Source organism: Hyperolius riggenbachi, chromosome 7, assembly GCF_040937935.1.
Source record: "Hyperolius riggenbachi isolate aHypRig1 chromosome 7, aHypRig1.pri, whole genome shotgun sequence".
NCBI lineage: Eukaryota > Metazoa > Chordata > Amphibia > Anura > Hyperoliidae > Hyperolius > Hyperolius riggenbachi.
The window spans coordinates 326383254-326410227 of record NC_090652.1 but is presented as its reverse complement, the minus strand read 5'-3'; the positions used below and the strand labels follow the sequence as shown (position 1 = coordinate 326410227).

Genomic DNA, 26974 nt, shown 5'->3' with positions numbered 1-26974 from the left:
CATAAGAAGGTGTGGCCATACTGGCGACTGGGGAAACACCCCCTGACATGGCATAAGAAGGTGTGGCCATACTGGTGACTGGGGAAACACCCCCTGACATGGCAAAGGAAGGTGTGGCCATACTGGTGACTGGGGAAATACCTCCTGACATGGCATAAGAAGGTGTGGCCATACTGGTGACTGGGGAAATACCTACAGACATGGCATAAGAAGGTGTGGCCATACTGGCGACTGGGGAAATACCTCCTGACATGGCATAAGAAGGTGTGGCCATACGCGACTGGGGAAATACCTCCTGACATGGCATAAGAAGGTGTGGCCATACTGGCGACTGGGGAAATACCTCCTGACATAGCATAAGAAGGTGTGGCCATACTGGTGACTGAGGAAACACCCCCTGACATGGCATAAGAAGGTGTGGCCATACTGGTGACTGGGGAAATACCTCCTGACATGGCATAAGAAGGTGTGGCCATACTGGTGACTGGGGAAATACCCAATTACTTGGCATAAGAAGGTGTGGCCATAATGGCGACTGGGGAAATACCTCCTGACATGGCATAAGAAGGTGAGGCCATACTGGTGACTGGGGAAACACCCCCTGACATGGCATAAGAAGGTGTGGCCATACGTGACTGGGGAAACACCCCCTGACATGGCAAAAGAAGGTGTGGCCATACTGGTGACTGGGGAAATACCTCCTGACATGGCATAAGAAGGTGTGGCCATACGTGACTGGGGAAATACCTCCTGACATGGCATAAGAAGGTGTGGCCATACTGGTGACTGGGGAATACCTCCTGACATGGCATAAGAAGGTGTGGCCATACTGGTGACTGGGGAAATACCCCCTGACATGGCATAAGAAGGTGTGGCCATACTGGTGACTGGGGAATACCTCCTGACATGGCATAAGAAGGTGTGGCCATACTGGTGACTGGGGAAATACCCCCTGACATGGCATAAGAAGGTGTTACCATACTGGTGACAGGGGAATACCTCCTGAAATGGCATAAGAAGGTGGGGCCATACTGGTGACTGGAGAAATACCCCCCTGACATGGCATAAGAAGGTGTGGCCATACTGGCGACTGGGGAAACACCCCCTATATGGCATAAGAAGGTGAGGCCATACTGGTGACTGGGGAAACACCCCCTGACATGGCGTAAGAAGGTGTGGCCATACGTGACTGGGGAAACACCCCCTGACATGGCAAAAGAAGGTGTGGCCATACTGGTGACTGGGGAAAGACCTCCTGACATGGCATAAGAAGGTGTGGCCATACTGGTGACTGGGGAAACACCTCCTGACATGGCATAAGAAGGTGTGGCCATACATGACTGAGGAAATACCCCCTGACATGGCATAAGAAGGTGTGGCCATACTGGTGAGTGGGGAATACCTCCTGACATGGCATAAGAAGGTGTGGCCATACTGGCGACTTGGGAAATACCCCCTGACATGGCATAAGAAGGTGTGGCCATACTGGTGACTGGGGAAATACCTCCCTGACATGGCATTAGAAGGTGAGGCCATACTGGTGACTGGGGAAACACCCCCTGACATGGCATAAAAAGGTGTGGCCATACGTGACTGGGGAAACACCCCCTGACATGGCAAAAGAAGGTGTGGCCATACTGGTGACTGGGGAAATACCTCCTGACATGGCATAAGAAGGTGTGGCCATACTGGTGACTGGGGAAAAAAACCCTGACATGGCATAAGAAGGTGTGGCCATACATGACTGGGGAAACACCTCCTGACAGGGCATAAGAAGGTGTGGCCATACTGGTGACTGGGGAAATACCCCTTGACATGGCATAAGAAGGTGTGGCCATACTGGTGACTGGGGAAATACCTCCTGACATGGCATAAGAAGGTGTGGCCATACATGACTGAGGAAACACCCCCTGACATGGCATAAGAAGGTGTGGCCATACTGGTGACTGGGGAAATACCTCCTGACATGGCATAAGAAGGTGTGGCCATACTGGTGACTGGGGAAATACCTCCTGACATGGCATAAGAAGGTGTGGCCATACATGACTGAGGAAACACCCCCTGACATGGCATAAGAAGGTGTGGCCATACTGGTGACTGGGGAAATACCTCCTGACATGGCATAAGAAGGTGTGGCCATACTGGTGACTGGGGAAATACCTCCTGACATGGCATAAGAAGGTGTGGCCATACATGACTGAGGAAACACCCCCTGACATGGCATAAGAAGGTGTGGCCATACTGGTGACTGGGGAAACACCCCCTGACATGGCATAAGAAGGTGTGGCCATACGCGACTGGGGAAATACCTCCTGACATGGCATAAGAAGGTGTGGCCATACTGGTGACTGGGGAAACACCCCCTGACTTGGCATAAGAAGGTGTGGCCATACTGGTGACTGGGGAAACACCCCCTGACATGGCAAAGGAAGGTGTGGCCATACTGGTGACTGGGGAAATACCTACAGACATGGCATAAGAAGGTGTGGCCATACTGGCGACTGGGGAAATACCTCCTGACATGGCATAAGAAGGTGTGGCCATACGCGACTGGGGAAATACCTCCTGACATGGCATAAGAAGGTGTGGCCATACTGGCGACTGGGGAAATACCCCCTGACATGGCATAAGAAGGTGTGGCCATACATGACTGAGGAAATACCCCCTGACATGGCATAAGAAGGTGTGGCCATACTGGTGACTGGGGAAATACCTCCTGACATAGCATAAGAAGGTGTGGCCATACTGGTGACTGGGGAAACAACCCCTGACATGGCATAAGAAGGTGTGGCCATACTGGTGACTGGGGAAATACCTCCTGACATGGCATAAGAAGGTGTGGCCATACTGGTGACTGGGGAAATACCCAATGACTTGGCATAAGAAGGTGTGGCCATAATGGCGACTGGGGAAATACCTCCTGACATGGCATAAGAAGGTGTGGCCATACTGGTGACTGGGGAAATACCCCCTGACATGGCATAAGAAGGTGTGGCCATACTGGTGACTGGGGAAATACCCCCTGACATGGCATAAGAAGGTGAGGCCATACTGGTGACTGGGGAAACACCCCCTGACATGGCATAAGAAGGTGTGGCCATACGTGACTGGGGAAACACCCCCTGACATGGCAAAAGAAGGTGTGGCCATACTGGTGACTGGGGAAATACCTCCTGACATGGCATAAGAAGGTGTGGCCATACGTGACTGGGGAAATACCTCCTGACATGGCATAAGAAGGTGTGGCCATACTGGTGACTGGGGAATACCTCCTGACATGGCATAAGAAGGTGTGGCCATACTGGTGACTGGGGAAATACCCCCTGACATGGCATAAGAAGGTGTGGCCATACTGGTGACTGGGGAATACCTCCTGACATGGCATAAGAAGGTGTGGCCATACTGGTGACTGGGGAAATACCCCCTGACATGGCATAAGAAGGTGTGGCCATACTGGTGACTGGGGAATACCTCCTGAAATGGCATAAGAAGGTGTGGCCATACTGGTGACTGGAGAAATACCCCCCTGACATGGCATAAGAAGGTGTGGCCATACTGGCGACTGGGGAAACACCCCCTATATGGCATAAGAAGGTGAGGCCATACTGGTGACTGGGGAAACACCCCCTGACATGGCGTAAGAAGGTGTGGCCATACGTGACTGGGGAAACACCCCCTGACATGGCAAAAGAAGGTGTGGCCATACTGGTGACTGGGGAAAGACCTCCTGACATGGCATAAGAAGGTGTGGCCATACTGGTGACTGGGGAAACACCTCCTGACATGGCATAAGAAGGTGTGGCCATACATGACTGAGGAAATACCCCCTGACATGGCATAAGAAGGTGTGGCCATACTGGTGAGTGGGGAATACCTCCTGACATGGCATAAGAAGGTGTGGCCATACTGGCGACTTGGGAAATACCCCCTGACATGGCATAAGAAGGTGTGGCCATACTGGTGACTGGGGAAATACCTCCCTGACATGGCATTAGAAGGTGAGGCCATACTGGTGACTGGGGAAACACCCCCTATATGGCATAAGAAGGTGTGGCCATACTGGACGACTGGGGAAATACCTCCTGACATTGCATAAGAAGGTGTGGCCATACGTGACTGGGGAAATACCTCCTGACATGGCATAAAAAGGTGTGGCCATACTGGCGACTGGGGAAATACCTCCTGACATGGCATAAGAAGGTGTGGCCATACGTGACTGGGGAAATACCTGACATGGCATAAGAAGGTGTGGCCATATGTGACTGGGGAAACACCCCCTGGCATGGCAAAAGAAGGTGTGGCCATACTGGTGACTGGGGAAATACCTCCTGACATGGCATAAGAATGTGTGGCCATACTGGTGACTGGGGAAATACCCCCTGACATGGCATAAGAAGGTGTGGCCATACTGGCGACTGGGGAAATACCTCCTGACATGGCATAAGAAGGTGTGGCCATACTGGTGACTGGGGAAATACCCCCTGACATGGCATAAGAAGGTGTGGCCATACTGGCGACTGGGGAAACACCCCCTGACATGGCATAAGAAGGTGTGGCCATACTGGTGACTGGGGAAACACCCCCTGACATGGCAAAGGAAGGTGTGGCCATACTGGTGACTGGGGAAATACCTACAGACATGGCATAAGAAGGTGTGGCCATACTGGTGACTGGGGAAACACCCTCCTGACATGGCATAAGAAGGTGTGGCCATACTGGTGACTGGGGAATACCCCCTGACATGGCATAAGAAGGTGTGGCCATACTGGCGACTGGGGAAATACCTCCTGACATGGCATAAGAAGGTGTGGCCATACGCGACTGGGGAAATACCTCCTGACATGGCATAAGAAGGTGTGGCCATACTGGCGACTGGGGAAATACCTCCTGACATAGCATAAGAAGGTGTGGCCATACTGGTGACTGAGGAAACACCCCCTGACATGGCATAAGAAGGTGTGGCCATACTGGTGACTGGGGAAATACCTCCTGACATGGCATAAGAAGGTGTGGCCATACTGGTGACTGGGGAAATACCCAATGACTTGGCATAAGAAGGTGTGGCCATACTGGTGACTGGGGAAATACCTCCTGACATGGCATAAGAAGGTGTGGCCATACTGGTGACTGGGGAAACACCCCCTGACATGGCATAAGAAGGTGAGGCCATACTGGTGACTGGGGAAACACCCCCTGACATGGCATAAGAAGGTGTGGCCATACGTGACTGGGGAAACACCCCCTGACATGGCAAAAGAAGGTGTGGCCATACTGGTGACTGGGGAAATACCTCCTGACATGGCATAAGAAGGTGTGGCCATACGTGACTGGGGAAATACCTCCTGACATGGCATAAGAAGGTGTGGCCATACTGGTGACTGGGGAATACCTCCTGACATGGCATAAGAAGGTGTGGCCATACTGGTGACTGGGGAAATACCCCCTGACATGGCATAAGAAGGTGTGGCCATACTGGTGACTGGGGAATACCTCCTGACATGGCATAAGAAGGTGTGGCCATACTGGTGACTGGGGAAATACCCCCTGACATGGCATAAGAAGGTGTGGCCATACTGGTGACAGGGGAAATACCCCCTGACATGGCATAAGAAGGTGTGGCCATACTGGTGACTGGGGAAATACCTCCTGACATGGCATAAGAAGGTGTGGCCATACTGGTGACTGGGGAAATACCTCCTGACATGGCATAAGGTGTGGCCATACTGGTGACTGGGGAATACCTCCTGACATGGCATAAGAAGGTGTGGCCATACTGGTGACTGGAGAAATACCCCCCTGACATGGCATAAGAAGGTGTGGCCATACTGGCGACTGGGGAAACACCCCCTATATGGCATAAGAAGGTGAGGCCATACTGGTGACTGGGGAAACACCCCCTGACATGGCGTAAGAAGGTGTGGCCATACGTGACTGGGGAAACACCCCCTGACATGGCAAAAGAAGGTGTGGCCATACTGGTGACTGGGGAAGGACCTCCTGACATGGCATAAGAAGGTGTGGCCATACTGGTGACTGGGGAAACACCTCCTGACATGGCATAAGAAGGTGTGGCCATACTGGTGACTGGGGAAATACCTCCTGACATGGCATAAGAAGGTGTGGCCATACTGGTGACTGGGGAATACCTCCTGACATGGCATAAGAAGGTGTGGCCATACTGGTGACAGGGAAATACCTCCTGAAATGGCATAAGAAGGTGTGGCCATACTGGTGACTGGAGAAATACCCCCCTGACATGGCATAAGAAGGTGTGGCCATACTGGCGACTGGGGAAACACCCCCTATATGGCATAAGAAGGTGAGGCCATACTGGTGACTGGGGAAACACCCCCTGACATGGCGTAAGAAGGTGTGGCCATACGTGACTGGGGAAACACCCCCTGACATGGCAAAAGAAGGTGTGGCCATACTGGTGACTGGGGAAAGACCTCCTGACATGGCATAAGAAGGTGTGGCCATACTGGTGACTGGGGAAACACCTCCTGACATGGCATAAGAAGGTGTGGCCATACATGACTGAGGAAATACCCCCTGACATGGCATAAGAAGGTGTGGCCATACTGGTGACTGGGGAAATACCTCCTGACATGGCATAAGAAGGTGTGGCCATACATGACTGAGGAAATACCCCCTGACATGGCATAAGAAGGTGTGGCCATACTGGTGAGTGGGGAATACCTCCTGACATGGCATAAGAAGGTGTGGCCATACTGGCGACTTGGGAAATACCCCCTGACATGGCATAAGAAGGTGTGGCCATACTGGTGACTGGGGAAATACCTCCCTGACATGGCATTAGAAGGTGAGGCCATACTGGTGACTGGGGAAACACCCCCTGACATGGCATAAAAAGGTGTGGCCATACGTGACTGGGGAAACACCCCCTGACATGGCAAAAGAAGGTGTGGCCATACTGGTGACTGGGGAAATACCTCCTGACATGGCATAAGAAGGTGTGGCCATACTGGCGACTGGGGAAATACCTCCTGACATGGCATAAGAAGGTGTGGCCATACGTGACTGGGGAAATACCTCCTGACATGGCATAAGAAGGTGTGGCCATACTGGCGACTTGGGAAATACCTCCTGACATGGCATAAGAAGGTGTGGCCATACGTGACTGGGGAAATACCTCCTGACATGGCATAAGAAGGTGTGGCCATATGTGACTGGGGAAACACCCCCTGACATGGCAAAAGAAGGTGTGGCCATACTGGTGACTGGGGAAATACCTCCTGACATGGCATAAGAATGTGTGGCCATACTGGTGACTGGGGAAATACCCCCTGACATGGCATAAGAAGGTGTGGCCATACTGGCGACTGGGGAAACACCCCCTGACATGGCATAAGAAGGTGTGGCCATACTGGTGACTGGGGAAATACCCCCTGACATGGCATAAGAAGGTGTGGCCATACTGGTGACTGGGGAAATACCTCCTGACATGGCATAAGAAGGTGTGGCCATACGTGACTGGGGAAATACCTCCTGACATGGCATAAGAAGGTGTGGCCATACTGGTGACTGGGGAAATACCTCCTGACATGGCATAAGAATGTGTGGCCATACTGGTGACTGGGGAAATACCCCCTGACATGGCATAAGAAGGTGTGGCCATACTGGCGACTGGGGAAATACCTCCTGACATGGCATAAGAAGGTGTGGCCATACTGGTGACTGGGGAAATACCCCCTGACATGGCATAAGAAGGTGTGGCCATACTGGCGACTGGGGAAACACCCCCTGACATGGCATAAGAAGGTGTGGCCATACTGGTGACTGGGGAAACACCCCCTGACATGGCAAAGGAAGGTGTGGCCATACTGGTGACTGGGGAAATACCTACAGACATGGCATAAGAAGGTGTGGCCATACTGGTGACTGGGGAAACACCCTCCTGACATGGCATAAGAAGGTGTGGCCATACTGGTGACTGGGGAATACCCCCTGACATGGCATAAGAAGGTGTGGCCATACTGGCGACTGGGGAAATACCTCCTGACATGGCATAAGAAGGTGTGGCCATACGCGACTGGGGAAATACCTCCTGACATGGCATAAGAAGGTGTGGCCATACTGGCGACTGGGGAAATACCTCCTGACATAGCATAAGAAGGTGTGGCCATACTGGTGACTGAGGAAACACCCCCTGACATGGCATAAGAAGGTGTGGCCATACTGGTGACTGGGGAAATACCTCCTGACATGGCATAAGAAGGTGTGGCCATACTGGTGACTGGGGAAATACCCAATGACTTGGCATAAGAAGGTGTGGCCATACTGGTGACTGGGGAAATACCTCCTGACATGGCATAAGAAGGTGTGGCCATACTGGTGACTGGGGAAACACCCCCTGACATGGCATAAGAAGGTGAGGCCATACTGGTGACTGGGGAAACACCCCCTGACATGGCATAAGAAGGTGTGGCCATACGTGACTGGGGAAACACCCCCTGACATGGCAAAAGAAGGTGTGGCCATACTGGTGACTGGGGAAATACCTCCTGACATGGCATAAGAAGGTGTGGCCATACGTGACTGGGGAAATACCTCCTGACATGGCATAAGAAGGTGTGGCCATACTGGTGACTGGGGAATACCTCCTGACATGGCATAAGAAGGTGTGGCCATACTGGTGACTGGGGAAATACCCCCTGACATGGCATAAGAAGGTGTGGCCATACTGGTGACTGGGGAATACCTCCTGACATGGCATAAGAAGGTGTGGCCATACTGGTGACTGGGGAAATACCCCCTGACATGGCATAAGAAGGTGTGGCCATACTGGTGACAGGGGAAATACCCCCTGACATGGCATAAGAAGGTGTGGCCATACTGGTGACTGGGGAAATACCTCCTGACATGGCATAAGAAGGTGTGGCCATACTGGTGACTGGGGAAATACCTCCTGACATGGCATAAGGTGTGGCCATACTGGTGACTGGGGAATACCTCCTGACATGGCATAAGAAGGTGTGGCCATACTGGTGACTGGAGAAATACCCCCCTGACATGGCATAAGAAGGTGTGGCCATACTGGCGACTGGGGAAACACCCCCTATATGGCATAAGAAGGTGAGGCCATACTGGTGACTGGGGAAACACCCCCTGACATGGCGTAAGAAGGTGTGGCCATACGTGACTGGGGAAACACCCCCTGACATGGCAAAAGAAGGTGTGGCCATACTGGTGACTGGGGAAGGACCTCCTGACATGGCATAAGAAGGTGTGGCCATACTGGTGACTGGGGAAACACCTCCTGACATGGCATAAGAAGGTGTGGCCATACTGGTGACTGGGGAAATACCTCCTGACATGGCATAAGAAGGTGTGGCCATACTGGTGACTGGGGAATACCTCCTGACATGGCATAAGAAGGTGTGGCCATACTGGTGACAGGGAAATACCTCCTGAAATGGCATAAGAAGGTGTGGCCATACTGGTGACTGGAGAAATACCCCCCTGACATGGCATAAGAAGGTGTGGCCATACTGGCGACTGGGGAAACACCCCCTATATGGCATAAGAAGGTGAGGCCATACTGGTGACTGGGGAAACACCCCCTGACATGGCGTAAGAAGGTGTGGCCATACGTGACTGGGGAAACACCCCCTGACATGGCAAAAGAAGGTGTGGCCATACTGGTGACTGGGGAAAGACCTCCTGACATGGCATAAGAAGGTGTGGCCATACTGGTGACTGGGGAAACACCTCCTGACATGGCATAAGAAGGTGTGGCCATACATGACTGAGGAAATACCCCCTGACATGGCATAAGAAGGTGTGGCCATACTGGTGACTGGGGAAATACCTCCTGACATGGCATAAGAAGGTGTGGCCATACATGACTGAGGAAATACCCCCTGACATGGCATAAGAAGGTGTGGCCATACTGGTGAGTGGGGAATACCTCCTGACATGGCATAAGAAGGTGTGGCCATACTGGCGACTTGGGAAATACCCCCTGACATGGCATAAGAAGGTGTGGCCATACTGGTGACTGGGGAAATACCTCCCTGACATGGCATTAGAAGGTGAGGCCATACTGGTGACTGGGGAAACACCCCCTGACATGGCATAAAAAGGTGTGGCCATACGTGACTGGGGAAACACCCCCTGACATGGCAAAAGAAGGTGTGGCCATACTGGTGACTGGGGAAATACCTCCTGACATGGCATAAGAAGGTGTGGCCATACTGGCGACTGGGGAAATACCTCCTGACATGGCATAAGAAGGTGTGGCCATACGTGACTGGGGAAATACCTCCTGACATGGCATAAGAAGGTGTGGCCATACTGGCGACTTGGGAAATACCTCCTGACATGGCATAAGAAGGTGTGGCCATACGTGACTGGGGAAATACCTCCTGACATGGCATAAGAAGGTGTGGCCATATGTGACTGGGGAAACACCCCCTGACATGGCAAAAGAAGGTGTGGCCATACTGGTGACTGGGGAAATACCTCCTGACATGGCATAAGAATGTGTGGCCATACTGGTGACTGGGGAAATACCCCCTGACATGGCATAAGAAGGTGTGGCCATACTGGCGACTGGGGAAACACCCCCTGACATGGCATAAGAAGGTGTGGCCATACTGGTGACTGGGGAAATACCCCCTGACATGGCATAAGAAGGTGTGGCCATACTGGTGACTGGGGAAATACCTCCTGACATGGCATAAGAAGGTGTGGCCATACGTGACTGGGGAAATACCTCCTGACATGGCATAAGAAGGTGTGGCCATACTGGCGACTGGGGAAATACCTCCCTGACATGGCATAAGAAGGTGTGGCCATACGTGACTGGGGAAATACCTCCTGACATGGCATAAGAAGGTGTGGCCATACTGGCGACTGGGGAAATACCTCCTGACATGGCATAAGAAGGTGTGGAAATACGTGACTGGGGAAATACCCCCTGACATGGCATAAGAAGGTGTGGCCATACTGGTGACTGGGGAAACACCTCCTGACATGGCATAAGAAGGTGTGGCCATACTGGTGACTGGGGAAAAACCTCCTGACATGGCATAAGAAGGTGTGGCCATACTGGTGACTGGGGAAATACCTCCTGACATGGCATAAGAAGGTGTGGCCATACTGGTGACTGGGGAAATACCCCCTGACATGGCATAAGAAGGTGTGGCCATACTGGTGACTGGGGAATACCTCCTGACATGGCATAAGAAGGTGTGGCCATACTGGTGACTGGAGAAATACCCCCTGACATGGCATAAGAAGGTGTGGCCATACTGGCGACTGGGGAAACACCCCCTATATGGCATAAGAAGGTGAGGCCATACTGGTGACTGGGGAAACACCCCCTGACATGGCGTAAGAAGGTGTGGCCATACGTGACTGGGGAAATACCCCCTGACATGGCAAAAGAAGGTGTGGCCATACTGGCGACTTGGGAAATACCCCCTGACATGGCATAAGAAGGTGTGGCCATACTGGTGACTGGGGAAATACCTCCCTGACATGGCATTAGAAGGTGAGGCCATACTGGTGACTGGGGAAACACCCCCTGACATGGCATAAGAAGGTGTGGCCATACGTGACTGGGGAAACACCCCCTGACATGGCAAAAGAAGGTGTGGCCATACTGGTGACTGGGGAAATACCTCCTGACATGGCATAAGAAGGTGTGGCCATACTGGTGACTGGGGAAATACCCCCTGACATGGCATAAGAAGGTGTGGCCATACTGGCGACTGGGGAAATACCTCCTGACATGGCATAAGAAGGTGTGGCCATACGTGACTGGGGAAATACCTCCTGACATGGCATAAGAAGGTGTGGCCATACTGGCGACTGGGGAAATACCTCCTGACATGGCATAAGAAGGTGTGGCCATACTGGTGACTGGGGAAATACCCCCTGACATGGCATAAGAAGGTGTGGCCATACTGGTGACTGGGGAAATACCCCCTGACATGGCATAAGAAGGTGTGGCCATACTGGTGACTGGGGAAACACCCCCTGACATGGCAAAGGAAGGTGTGGCCATACTGGTGACTGGGGAAATACCTCCTGACATGGCATAAGAAGGTGTGGCCATACTGGTGACTGGGGAAATACCCCCTGACATGGCATAAGAAGGTGTGGCCATACTGGCGACTGGGGAAATACCTCCTGACATGGCATAACAAGGTGTGGCCATACGTGACTGGGGAAATACCTCCTGACATGGCATAAGAAGGTGTGGCCATACTGGCGACTGGGGAAACACCTCCTGACATGGCATAAGAAGGTGTGGCCATACGTGACTGGGGAAATACCTTCTGACATGGCATAAGAAGGTGTGGCCATACGTGACTGGGAAAACACCCCCTGACATGGCAAAAGAAGGTGTGGCCATACTGGTGACTGGGGAAATACCTCCTGACATGGCATAAGAAGGTGTGGCCATACTGGTGACTGGGGAAATACCCCCTGACATGGCATAAGAAGGTGTGGCCATACTGGTGACTGGGGAAATACCCCCTGACATGGCATAAGAAGGTGTGGCCATACTGGTGACAGGGGAAACACCCCCTGACATGGCAAAGGAAGGTGTGGCCATACTGGTGACTGGGGAAATACCTCCTGACATGGCATAAGAAGGTGTGGCCATACTGGCGACTGGGGAAATACCTCCTGACATGGCATAAGAAGGTGTGGCCATACTGGTGACTGGGGAAATACCCCCTGACATGGCATAAGAAGGTGTGGCCATACTGGCGACTGGGGAAATACCTCCTGACATGGCATAACAAGGTGTGGCCATACGTGACTGGGGAAATACCTCCTGACATGGCATAAGAAGGTGTGGCCATACTGGCGACTGGGGAAACACCTCCTGACATGGCATAAGAAGGTATGGCCATACGTGACTGGGGAAATACCCCCTGACATGGCATAAGAAGGTGTGGCCATACTGGTGACTGGGGAAAAACCCCCTGACATGGCATAAGAAGGTGTGGCCATACTGGTGACTGGGGAAATACCCCCTGACATGGCATAAGAAGGTGTGGCCATACTGGCGACTGGGGAAATACCTCCTGACATGGCATAAGAAGGTGTGGCCATACTGGCGACTGGGGAAATACCCCTGACATGGCATAAGAAGGTGAGGCCATACTGGTGACTGGGGAAACACCCCCTGACATGGCATAAGAAGGTGTGGCCATATTGGTGACTGGGGAAATACCTCCTGACATGGCATAAGAAGGTGTGGCCATACGTGACTGGGGAAATACCCCCTGACATGGCATAAGAAGGTGTGGCCATACTGGTGACTGGGGAAACACCCCCTGACATAGCATAAGAAGGTGTGGCCATACTGGTGACTGGGGAAATACCTCCTGACATGGCATAAGAAGGTGTGGCCATACTGGTGACTGGGGAAATACCTCCTGACATGGCATAAGAAGGTGAGGCCATACTGGTGACTGGGGAAATACCTCCTGACATGGCATAAAAAGGTGTGGCCATACTGGCGACTGGGGAAATACCTCCTGACATGGCATAAGAAGGTGTGGCCATACGTGACTGGGGAAACACCCCCTGACATGGCAAAAGAAGGTGTGGCCATACTGGCGACTGGGGAAATACCTCCTGACATGGCATAAGAAGGTGTGGCCATACGTGACTGGGGACATACCTCCTGACATGGCATAAGAAGGTGTGGCCATACTGGTGACAGGGGAAATACCCCCTGACATGGCATAAGAAGGTGTGGCCATACTGGCGACTGGGGAAATACCTCCTGACATGGCATAAGAAGGTGTGGCCATACGTGACTGGGGAAATACCTCCTGACATGGCATAAGAAGGTGTGGCCATACTGGTGGCTGGGGAAACACCTCCTGACATGGCATAAGAAGGTGTGGCCATACGTGACTGGGGAAACACCCCCTGACATGGCATAAGAAGGTGTGGCCATACTGGTGACTGGGGAAACACCCCCTGACATGGCATAAGAAGGTGTGGCCATACTGGTGACTGGGGAAATACCTCCTGACATGGCATAAGAAGGTGTGGCCATACTGGTGACTGGGGAAATACCTCCCTGACATGGCATAAGAAGGTGTGGCCATACTGGTGACTGGGGAAATACCTCCTGACATGGCATAAGAAGGTGTGGCCATACTGGTGACTGGGGAAATACCTCCTGACATGGCATAAGAAGGTGTGGTCATACTGGTGACTGGGGAATACCTCCTGACATGGCATAAGAAGGTGTGGCCATACTGGTGATTGGGGAAATACCCCTGACATGGCATAAGAAGGTGTGGCCATACTGGTGACTGGGGAATACCTCCTGACATTGCGTAAGAAGGTGTGGCCATACTGGTGACTGGGGAAACACCCCCTGACATGGCATAAGAAGGTGTGGCCATACTGGTGACTGGGGAAATACCCCCTGAAATGGCATAAGAAGGTGTGGCCATACTGGTGACTGGGGAAATACCCCTTGACATGGCATAAGAAGGTGTGGCCATACGTGACTGGGGAAATACCTCCTGACATGGCATAAGAAGGTGTGGCCATACTGGTGACACACCTCCTGACATGGCGTACGAAGGTGTGGCCATACTGGTGACACACCTCCTGACATGGCGTACGAAGGTGTGGCCATACTGGTGACTGGGGAAATACATGGACACAATATTCACGGCTGAAGAGGATGATTACCTAGAGAGTCTTTATCTCTTGAAGCATCAGATCCAGAAAGGCTGACAAGAATGATGCCTCCGATGCTGGAAAAGAAAGCAAAGTAAGGGTAGAAGTATGGTACACCGGCAAACAAAACATACCTCATCTCAGTGCTGGCACTGCGGAGGACACGCCCCTCACCTCAGTGTAACAGCACTGCTGATAGCGCGCCCCTTACCTCAGTATCGGCACTGCAGAGAACATGCCCCTTACCTTTGTACCGACACTACGGAGGACATGCCCCTTACCTAAGTACCGGCACCGCTAAAGACACACTCCTTACCTCAGTACCAGCACTGCAGAGGACACACCCCTTACCTCAGTACCAGCATTGCAGAGGACACACCCCATACCTAAGTACTGGCACCGCTAAAGACGCACTCCTTACCTCAGTATCGGCACCGCTAAGGACACACCCCTTACCTCAGTACCAGCACTGCAGAGGACACGCCCCTTACCTCCATTTCGGCATTGCAAAGGACACACACCTTACCATGTACCAGCATTGTAGAGGACATGCCCCTTACCTCAGTACCGGCAATGTTGAGGGCACGCCCCTTACCTCAGTACCGGCAATGTTAAGGGCACGCCCCTTACCTCAGTACCGGCAATGCGGAGGACATGCGTGCATTTAAAAAAAGGCGCGTGGAGAAAAAGGGCGCAGGATATAGCCGAAATTATAAGTTGTAATGTAAAACAATATTTTTCGTTTATAGCTTATAGAAGAAAATCTAGTGCTAAAAAGGTTGTATAAACGGAAATGAAACGGCAAATAGCGTCACACAGATCTCTCCCTATCCCCAACCCCTAGACCTCCCCCTTTGTGTAAATATACATAATTTAATAAATGTTATATATTACATATATTGTACTGTAACTATACCTAACCCTGCTCTCACACAGATCCCTCCTCCTTGTACCTATCCCTAACCCCTAGACCCCCCCTGGTGGTGTCTAACCCTAACCAACTCCCTGGTGGTGCCCAACCCTAACCAGCCCCCTGGTGGTGCCCAACCCTAACCAACTCCCTGGCGGTGCCCAACCCTAACCAACTCCCTGGTGGTGCCCAACCCAAACCAGCCCCCTGGTGGTGCCCAACCCTAACCAACTCCCTGGTGGTGCCCAACCCTAACCAACCCCCTGGTGGTGCCCAACCCTAACCAACCCCCTGGTGGTGCCCAATCCTAACCAACCCCCTGGTGGTGCCCAATCCTAACCAACCCCCTGGTGGTCACTAACCCTAACCAACCCCCTGGTGGCGCCTAACCCTCACCAACCCCCTGGTGGCGCCTAACCCTCACCAACCCCCTGGTGGTGCCTAACCCTAACCAACCCCCTGGTGGTCCCTAACCCTAACCAACCCCCTGGTGGCGCCTAACCCTCACCAACCCCCTGGTGGTGCCTAATACTAAGACCTCCCTGGTGGTGCCTAACCATAAATCTCCCCTAGTGGCACCCTACCCTAACCAACCCCCTGGTGGTGCCTAACCACCCCCCTGGTGGTGCCTAACCCTAGATCTCCCCTGGTGGTGCCTAACCCTAACCAACCCACTGGTGGTGCCTAACCCTAAATCTCCCCTGGTGGTGCCTAACCCTAACCAACCACCTGGTGGTGCCTAACCCTAAATCTCCCCTGGTGGTGCCTAACCCTAACCAACCCCTGGTGGTGCCTAACCCTAAATCTCCCCTGGTGGTGCCTAACCCAAACTCTCTCCTGGTGGTGCCTAACCCTAACCATTCCCACTGCACAAACACCCTTACACGCATATAAACAATAATATATTTAATCTTTAAAATACTTCACTATAAATAACATGAATAGAATAATTTATATATTTGTAATAAAATAAATTGCCTTAAAATCACATACACATTAACAATATTATAAATAGAAAAAGAGATATATACATACATATCTATATATTTATCTCTCTCTCTCTCTCTCTATCCATCTATATCTATATCTATATCAGAATAAATAGCCTTACAACCACAAACGCATTAATCTTAAAATAACGGTAATATTAAAAGCGATATATTAGTGAGTTAATAAATCTGAAAACTATAATCGACACATTATAAGTCAAAAAAACACAGTTAATACCAAAAGTGATGTATTTTGAATAGAAGAAGGTTGAAAATGATATTTAAGCATTATACGTATGAAAACAAATTTTAAATGACAAAATAAGTGTAAATGAAAATGTACTTGTTACACTCCTGTAAGCGAAATTTAAAAACGAAAAATAAGTACAACAAAAAGTCAAAACGAATTTGTAAATTATATTTGTAATAAACCTTATTCTGTAAACGGAAACTTTTGTTAAAGAGACACTGAAGCGAAAAAAAATATATGATATAATGAACTGGTTGTGTACTATGAATAATTACTAGAAGATTAGCAGCAAAGAAAATATTCTCATACTTTTATTTTCAGGTATATAGTGTTTTTTCTAACATTGCATCATTCTCTAATATGTGCAGATTACACAACACTCAGCATTCAAAATGAGTCTTTCAGAGCAGTCTGTGAACTAATGACCTCTCCTCTGGCAGAGAAAAAGTAAATAGTTCACTTACACTTGAGATAATAAAAGTCAGAAGACAGCCCTCTCCAGGACTTTGAAAGTGTACAGCTTAATGGCTTTTTTACATAGAGATAACAACTGGAGTTTCTTAGCTCTTCCTGTACTGGAAACAATTAGGCTGATGTATCTGATCTTAATGTTTTATTTCTTAGCTGTACTACACATACAAATCATAATATCATCATTTTTTTTCCGCTTCAGTCTCTTTAACACGATCCCTGCAAACGCTATTTCTCGGGGGACACGCCCCTTACCTCAATGTAACAGCACTGCCGATGACACGCCCCTTACCTCAATGTAACGGCACTGCCGATGACACGCCCCTTACCTTAATGTAAAAGCACTGCCGATGACACGCCCCTTACCTCAATGTAACAGCACTGCTGATGACACGCCCCTTACCTCAATGTAACGGCACTGCTGATGTCACGCCCCTTACCTCAATGTAACAGCACTGCTGATGTCAAGCCCCTTACCTCAATGTAACAGCACTGCTGATGTCACGCCCCTTACCTCAATGTAACGGCACTGCTGATGTCACGCCCCTTACCTCAATGTAACAGCACTGACGATGTCACGCCCCGTACCTCAATGTAACAGCACTGCTGATGTCACGCCCCTTACCTCAATGTAACAGCACTGCTGATGACACGCCCCTTACCTCAATGTAACAGCACTGCTGATGACACGCCCCTTACCTCAATGTAACAGCACTGCTGATGTCACGCCCCTTACCTCAATGTAACAGCACTGCTGATGACACGCCCCTTACCTCAATGTAACGGCACTGCTGATGTCACGCCCCTTACCTCAATGTAACGGCACTGCTGATGTCACGCCCCTTACCTCAATGTAACGGCACTGCTCATGTCACGCCCCTTACCTCAATGTAACAGCACTGACGATGTCACGCCCCGTACCTCAATGTAACAGCACTGCTGATGTCACGCCCCTTACCTCAATGTAACAGCACTGCTGATGACACGCCCCTTACCTCAATGTAACAGCACTGCTGATGACACGCCCCTTACCTCAATGTAACAGCACTGCTGATGTCACGCCCCTTACCTCAATGTAACAGCACTGCTGATGACACGCCCCTTACCTCAATGTAACAGCACTGCTGATGTCACGCCCCTTACCTCAATGTAACGGCACTGCTGATGTCACGCCCCTTACCTCAATGTAACGGCACTGCTCATGTCACGCCCCTTACCTCAATGTAACAGCACTGACGATGTCACGCCCCGTACCTCAATGTAACAGCACTGCTGCTGTCACGCCCCTTACCTCAATGTAACAGCACTGCTGATGACACGCCCCTTACCTCAATGTAACAGCACTGCTGATGACACGCCCCTTACCTCAATGTAACAGCACTGCTGATGTCACGCCCCTTACCTCAATGTAACAGCACTGCTGATGACACACCCCTTACCTCAATGTAACAGCACTGCTGATGTCACGCCCCTTACCTCAATGTAACAGCACTGCTGATGACACGCCCCTTACCTTAATGTAACAGCACTGCTGATGACACGCCCCTTACCTCAATGTAACGGCACTGCTGATGACACGCCCCTTACCTCAATGTAACAACACTGCCGATGACACGCCCCTTACCTCAATGTAACGGCACTGCCGATGACACGCCCCTTACCTCAATGTAACGGCACTGCTGATGTCACGCCCCTTACCTCAATGTAACAGCACTGCTGATGTCACGCCCCTTACCTCAATGTAACAGCACTGTTGATGACACGCCCCTTACCTTAATGTAACAGCACTGCTGATGACACGCCCCTTACCTCAATGTAACAGCACTGCTGATGTCACGCCCCTTACCTCAATGTAACGGCACTGCTGATGTCACGCCCCTTACCTCAATGTAACAGCACTGCTGATGTCACGCCCCTTACCTCAATGTAACAGCACTGTTGATGACACGCCCCTTACCTTAATGTAACAGCACTGCTGATGACACGCCCCTTACCTCAATGTAACAGCACTGCTGATGACACGCCCCTTACCTCAATGTAACAGCACTGCTGATGTCACGCCCCTTACCTCAATGTAACAGCACTGCTGATGTCACGCCCCTTACCTCAATGTAACAGCACTGCTGATGTCACGCCCCTTACCTCAATGTAACAGCACTGCTGATGTCACGCCCCTTACCTCAATGTAACAGCACTGCTGATGTCACGCCCCTTACCTCAATGTAACAGCACTGCTGGTGACACACCCCTTACCTCAATGTAACAGCACTGCCGATGACACGCCCCTTACCTCAATGTAACGGCACTGCCGATGACACGCCCCTTACCTCAATGTAACGGCACTGCTGATGTCACGCCCCTTACCTCAATGTAACGGCACTGCTGATGTCACGCCCCTTACCTCAATGTAACGGCACTGCTCATGTCACGCCCCTTACCTCAATGTAACAGCACTGACGATGTCACGCCCCGTACCTCAATGTAACAGCACTGCTGATGTCACGCCCCTTACCTCAATGTAACAGCACTGCTGATGACACGCCCCTTACCTCAATGTAACAGCACTGCTGATGACACGCCCCTTACCTCAATGTAACAGCACTGCTGATGTCACGCCCCTTACCTCAATGTAACAGCACTGCTGATGACACGCCCCTTACCTCAATGTAACAGCACTGCTGATGTCACGCCCCTTACCTCAATGTAACAGCACTGCTGATGACACGCCCCTTACCTTAATGTAACAGCACTGCTGATGACACGCCCCTTACCTCAATGTAACAGCACTGCTGATGACACGCCCCTTACCTCAATGTAACAACACTGCCGATGACACGCCCCTTACCTCAATGTAACGGCACTGCCGATGACACGCCCCTTACCTCAATGTAACGGCACTGCTGATGTCACGCCCCTTACCTCAATGTAACGGCACTGCTGATGTCACGCCCCTTACCTCAATGTAACAGCACTGCTGATGTCACGCCCCTTACCTCAATGTAACAGCACTGTTGATGACACGCCCCTTACCTTAATGTAACAGCACTGCTGATGACACGCCCCTTACCTCAATGTAACAGCACTGCTGATGACACGCCCCTTACCTCAATGTAACAGCACTGCTGATGTCACGCCCCTTACCTCAATGTAACAGCACTGCTGATGTCACGCCCCTTACCTCAATGTAACAGCACTGCTGATGTCACGCCCCTTACCTCAATGTAACAGCACTGCTGATGTCACGCCCCTTACCTCAATGTAACAGCACTGCTGATGTCACGCCCCTTACCTCAATGTAACAGCACTGCTGGTGACACACCCCTTACCTCAATGTAACAGCACTGCCGATGACACGCCCCTTACCTCAATGTAACGGCACTGCCGATGACACGCCCCTTACCTCAATGTAACAGCACTGCTGATGACACGCCCCTTACCTTAATGTAACAGCACTGCTGATGACACGCCCCTTACCTCAATGTAACAGCACTGCTGATGACACGCCCCTTACCTCAATGTAACAGCACTGCTGATGACACGCCCCTTACCTCAATGTAACAGCACTGCTGATGTCACGCCCCTTACCTCAATGTAACAGCACTGCTGATGTCACGCCCCTTACCTCAATGTAACAGCACTGCTGATGACACGCCCCTTACCTTAATGTAACAGCACTGCTGATGACACGCCCCTTACCTCAATGTAACAACACTGCCGATGACACGCCCCTTACCTCAATGTAACGGCACTGCCGATGACACGCCCCTTACCTCAATGTAACAGCACTGCTGATGACACGCCACTTACCTCAATGTAACAGCACTGCTGATGACACGCCACTTACCTCAATGTAACAGCACTGCTGATGTCACGCCCCTTACCTCAATGTAACAGCACTGCTGATGTCACGCCCCTTACCTCAATGTAAAAGCACTGCTGATGTCACGCCCCTTACCTCAATGTAACAGCACTGCTGATGTCACGCCCCTTACCTCAATGTAACAGCACTGCTGATGTCATGCCCCTTACCTCAATGTAACAGCACTGCTGATGACACGCCCCTTACCTTAATGTAACAGCACTGTTGATGACACGCCCCTTACCTCAATGTAACAGCACTGCTGATGACACGCCCCTTACCTCAATGTAACAGCACTGCTGATGTCACGCCCCTTACCTCAATGTAACAGCACTGCTGATGTCACGCCCCTTACCTCAATGTAACAGCACTGCTGATGTCACGCCCCTTACCTCAATGTAACAGCACTGCTGATGACACGCCCCTTACCTTAATGTAACAGCACTGCTGATGACACGCCCCTTACCTCAATGTAACAGCACTGCTGATGTCACGCCCCTTACCTCAATGTAAAAGCACTGCTGATGTCACGCCCCTTACCTCAATGTAACAGCACTGCTGGTGACACACCCCTTACCTCAATGTAAAAGCACTGCCGATGACACGCCCCTTACCTCAATGTAACGGCACTGCCGATGACACGCCACTTACCTCAATGTAACGGCACTGCCGATGACACGCCCCTTACCTCAATGTAACAGCACTGCTGATGTCACGCCCCTTACCTCAATGTAACAGCACTGCTGATGTCACCCCCTTACCTCAATGTAACAGCACTGCTGATGTCACGCCCCTTACCTCAATGTAACAGCACTGCCGATGACACGCCCCTTACCTCAATGTAACAGCACTGCTGATGTCACGCCCCTTACCTTAATGTAACAGCACTGCTGATGTCACGCCCCTTACCTCAATGTAACAGCACTGCTGATGACACGCCCCTTACCTTAATGTAACAGCACTGCTGATGACACGCCCCTTACCTCAATGTAACAGCACTGCTGATGTCACGCCCCTTACCTCAATGTAACAGCACTGCTGATGTCACGCCCCTTACATCAATGTAACAGCACTGCTGATGTCACGCCCCTTACCTCAATGTAACAGCACTGCTGATGACACGCCCCTTACCTTAATGTAACAGCACTGCTGATGTCACGCCCCTTACCTCAATGTAACAGCACGGCTGATGTCACGCCCCTTACCTCAATGTAACAGCACTGCTGATGTCACGCCCCTTACTTCAATGTAACAGCACTGCTGATGACACGCCCCTTACCTTAATGTAACAGCACTGCTGATGACACGCCCCTTACCTCAATGTAACAGCACTGCTGATGTCACGCCCCTTACCTCAATGTAACAGCACTGCTGATGACACGCCCCTTACCTCAATGTAACAGCACTGCTGATGACACGCCCCTTACCTCAATGTAACAGCACTGCTGATGACACGCCCCTTACCTCAATGTAACAGCACTGCCGATGTCACGCCCCTTACCTCAATGTAACAGCACTGCTGATGACACGCCCCTTACCTTAATGTAACAGCACTGCTGATGACACGCCCCTTACCTCAATGTAACAGCACTGCTGATGACACGCCCCTTACCTTAATGTAACAGCACTGCTGATGACACGCCCCTTACCTCAATGTAACAGCACTGCTGATGACACGCCCCTTACCTTAATGTAACAGCACTGCTGATGACACGCCCCTTACTTCAATGTAACAGCACTGCTGATGACACGCCCCTTACCTCAATGTAACAGCACTGCTGATGACACGCCCCTTACCTTAATGTAACAGCACTGCTGATGTCACGCCCCTTACCTCAATGTAACAGCACTGCTGATGTCACGCCCCTTACCTCAATGTAACAGCACTGCTGATGTCACGCCCCTTACCTCAATGTAACAGCACTGCTGATGTCACGCCCCTTACCTCAATGTAACGGCACTGACGATGTCACGCCCCGTACCTCAATGTAACGGCACTGACGATGTCACGCCCCTTACCTCAATGTAACAGCACTGCTGATGACACGCCCCTTACCTCAATGTAACAGCACTGCTGATGTCACGCCCCTTACCTTAATGTAACAGCACTGCTGATGTCACGCCCCTTACCTCAATGTAACAGCACTGCTGATGTCACGCCCCTTACCTTAATGTAACAGCACTGCTGATGACACGCCCCTTACCTCAATGTAACAGCACTGCTGATGACACGCCCCTTACCTTAATGTAACAGCACTGCTGGTGACACACCCCTTACCTTAATGTAACAGCACTGCTGGTGACACACCCCTTACCTTAATGTAACAGCACTGCTGATGTCACACCCCTTACCTTAATGTAACAGCACTGCTGATGACACGCCCCTTACCTCAATGTAACAGCACTGCTGATGACACGCCCCTTACCTTAATGTAACAGCACTGCTGATGTCACACCCCTTACCTTAATGTAACAGCACTGCTGATGACACGCCCCTTACTTCAATGTAACAGCACTGCTGATGACACGCCCCTTACCTCAATGTAACAGCACTGCTGATGACACGCCACTTACCTCAATGTAACAGCACTGCTGATGACACGCCCCTTACCTCAATGTAACAGCACTGCTGATGTCACGCCCCTTACCCCAATGTAACAGCACTGCTGATGACACGCCCCTTACCTCAATGTAACAGCACTGCTGATGACACGCCACTTACCTCAATGTAACAGCACTGCTGATGACACGCCACTTACCTCAATGTAACAGCACTGCTGATGTCACGCCCCTTACCTCAATGTAACAGCACTGCTGATGTCACGCCCCTTACCTCAATGTAACAGCACTGCTGGTGACACACCCCTTACCTCAATGTAACAGCTAGCAGCTTAGATAGAGTGAAGCGATCGCCACTATTACTGGGAAACACGGAAGCCAAAATCAAGGTGAAAAGCCCTGCGGAGTGAAGAACGAAAGCCCATGAATGTCACTGACAGGCATACAATGGAGCGCAGCAACTTAATGTCAAACACACACCACACAACGTCTGCAGCACCACGCACGCACGCATCATATCTGCACAGCCACCGCGCATGCAATGTCTGCACAGCCACGCAAGCACAATCACATCTGAACAACCACCACGTGTGCACAATCACGTCTGCATCAGCACGCATGCACAATCCCATCTGAACAACCACCACGTGTGCACAATCACGTCTGCATCTGCACGCATGCACAATCACATCTGCACAACCACCATGTGTGCACAATCACGTCTGCATCAGCACGCATGCACAATCCCATCTGAACAACCACCACGTGTGCACAATCACGTCTGCATCAGCACGCCTGCACAATCACATCTGCACAACCACCATGTGTGCACAATCACGTCTGCATCTGCACGCATGCACAATCACATCTGCACAACCACCACGTGTGCACAATCCCATCTGCATCAGCACGCATGCACAATCACATCTGCACAACCACCACGTGTGCACAATCACGTCTGCATCAGCACGCATGCACAATCACATCTGCACAACCACCACGTGTGCACAATCACGTCTGCATCAGCACGCATGCACAATCCCATCTGCACAACCACCACGTGTGCACAACCACGTCTGCATCAGCACGCATGCACAATCACATCTGCACAACCACCACGTGTGCACAATCACGTCTGCATCAGCACGCATGCACAATCACATCTGCACAACCACCACGTGTGCACAATCACGTCTGCATCAGCACGCATGCACAATCACATCTGCACAACCACCACGTGTGCACAATCACGTCTGCATCAGCACGCATGCACAATCACGTCTGCACAACCACCACGTGTGCACAATCACGTCTGCATCAGCACGCATGCACAATCACATCTGCACAACCACCATGTATGCACAATCACGTCTGCATCAGCACGCATGCACAATCACGTCTGCACAACCACCACGTGTGCACAATCACGTCTGCATCAGCACGCATGCACAATCACATCTGCACAACCACCACGTGTGCACAATAAACGTCTGCACCAGCACGTATGCACAATCACATCTGCACAACCACCATGTGTGCACAATCACGTCTGCATCAGCACGCATGCACAATCCCATCTGAACAACCACCACGTGTGCACAATCACGTCTGCATCAGCACGCCTGCACAATCACATCTGCACAACCACCATGTGTGCACAATCACGTCTGCATCTGCACGCATGCACAATCACATCTGCACAACCACCACGTGTGCACAATCCCATCTGCATCAGCACGCATGCACAATCACATCTGCACAACCACCACGTGTGCACAATCACGTCTGCATCAGCACGCATGCACAATCACATCTGCACAACCACCATGTGTGCACAATCACGTCTGCATCTGCACGCATGCACAATCCCATCTGCACAACCACCACGTGTGCACAATCACGTCTGCATCTGCACGCATGCACAATCACATCTGCACAACCACCACGTGTGCACAATCACGTCTGCACAACCACCACGTGTGCACAATCACGTCTGCACAACCACCACGTGTGCACAATCACGTCTGCACAACCACCACGTGTGCACAATCACATCTGCACAACCACCACGTGTGCACAATCACGACTGAACAACCACCACGTGTGCACAACCACCACGTGTGCACAATCCCATCTGCACAACCACCACGTGTGCACAATCACGTCTGCATCTGCACGCATGCACAATCACATCTGCACAACCACCACGTGTGCACAATCACGTCTGCATCTGCACGCATGCACAATCACATCTGCACAACCACCACGTGTGCACAATCACATCTGCACAACCACCACATGCACAATCACATCTTTGAAAAAAAAAACAACACATGGGTATCCCTAGAAAGAGCGCAATCCAACACTCCACTCCTTGACCATGTAAACCTCATATGGGCTTCACAATCAACTCCTATTCAAACAGCAAATATCAGCATGGAAGATTTTACCCAAACTAATAAAATAATGGAGAGAATATAGCAGCGAATATTCCTTTATTGACCCTAAAATCCATCATTCCCCAAATCAATTTACAAACTTGGATAAAAGCAGGTATCCTTTTAATCAATGATTTAATTACACAGTCTTCTTTAGTCTCCTTTTCCTACTTAAAATGGAAGTACAAGCTTGAAGATAAATACATGTACACATATATCCAAATTGCACACCTACATAGAACAACCCCCATTAAACCTAAATGTCTTTCTAAAAGAATATGGGATGTAGTTTCCCCCCAAACCCAAGCTCACAAATCTCCTCCTGGTATAAATGTTTCAACTCGTCCACTGCAAATCCGCTCCAACACTCAGGGGGCCTGATTCACAAAGCGGTGCTAACAGTTAGCACGCTGGTGAAAAGCCCTTTATCATGCCTAAACTCAGTTTAGGCGTGATAAGTTTAGGCGTGATAAGTTTAGGCGTGATAAGTTTAGGCGTGATAAGGTTAGGCACTAACTGGGTTAGCACCGCAGTGCACAGCTGCTCAAAAGTTTTGCGCTAGCAAAGTCTGGTGCACTTTGCATAGAGTTTAATGGCGCTGCTTTGCGTGCAGGACTTTGCAAGCGATCTAAACTTATCTAAACTTAATAAGCCTAAACCTATCACGCCTAAACTTATCACACCTAAACTGGCTTTTCACCAGCGTGGTGCAATGGTTATCATGCCTAAAGTCTCTAACTGGGTTAGCACCGCTTTGTGAATCGAGCCCAGTAACTACATGGGACCTTAATCCACAATCTCCAATGA

At 50.9% G+C, this 26974-nt stretch overlaps 1 protein-coding gene across 4 annotated transcripts in view; it reads right to left on the bottom strand.

The window, feature by feature from the left end:
* Positions 1 to 26974, bottom strand: part of SLC35F5 (solute carrier family 35 member F5) — a 203058-nt gene that overhangs the window by 95884 nt on the left and 80200 nt on the right. For all 4 annotated transcript variants that reach the window (XM_068246336.1, XM_068246339.1, XM_068246338.1 and 1 more), the window contains 2 exons: positions 24041 to 24128; positions 14704 to 14768 (listed from right to left, as the gene is read on the bottom strand). In XM_068246336.1, coding sequence (XP_068102437.1) covers positions 14704 to 14768; positions 24041 to 24128 — 153 coding nt within the window. The remainder of the gene's footprint in view (positions 1 to 14703; positions 14769 to 24040; positions 24129 to 26974) is intronic.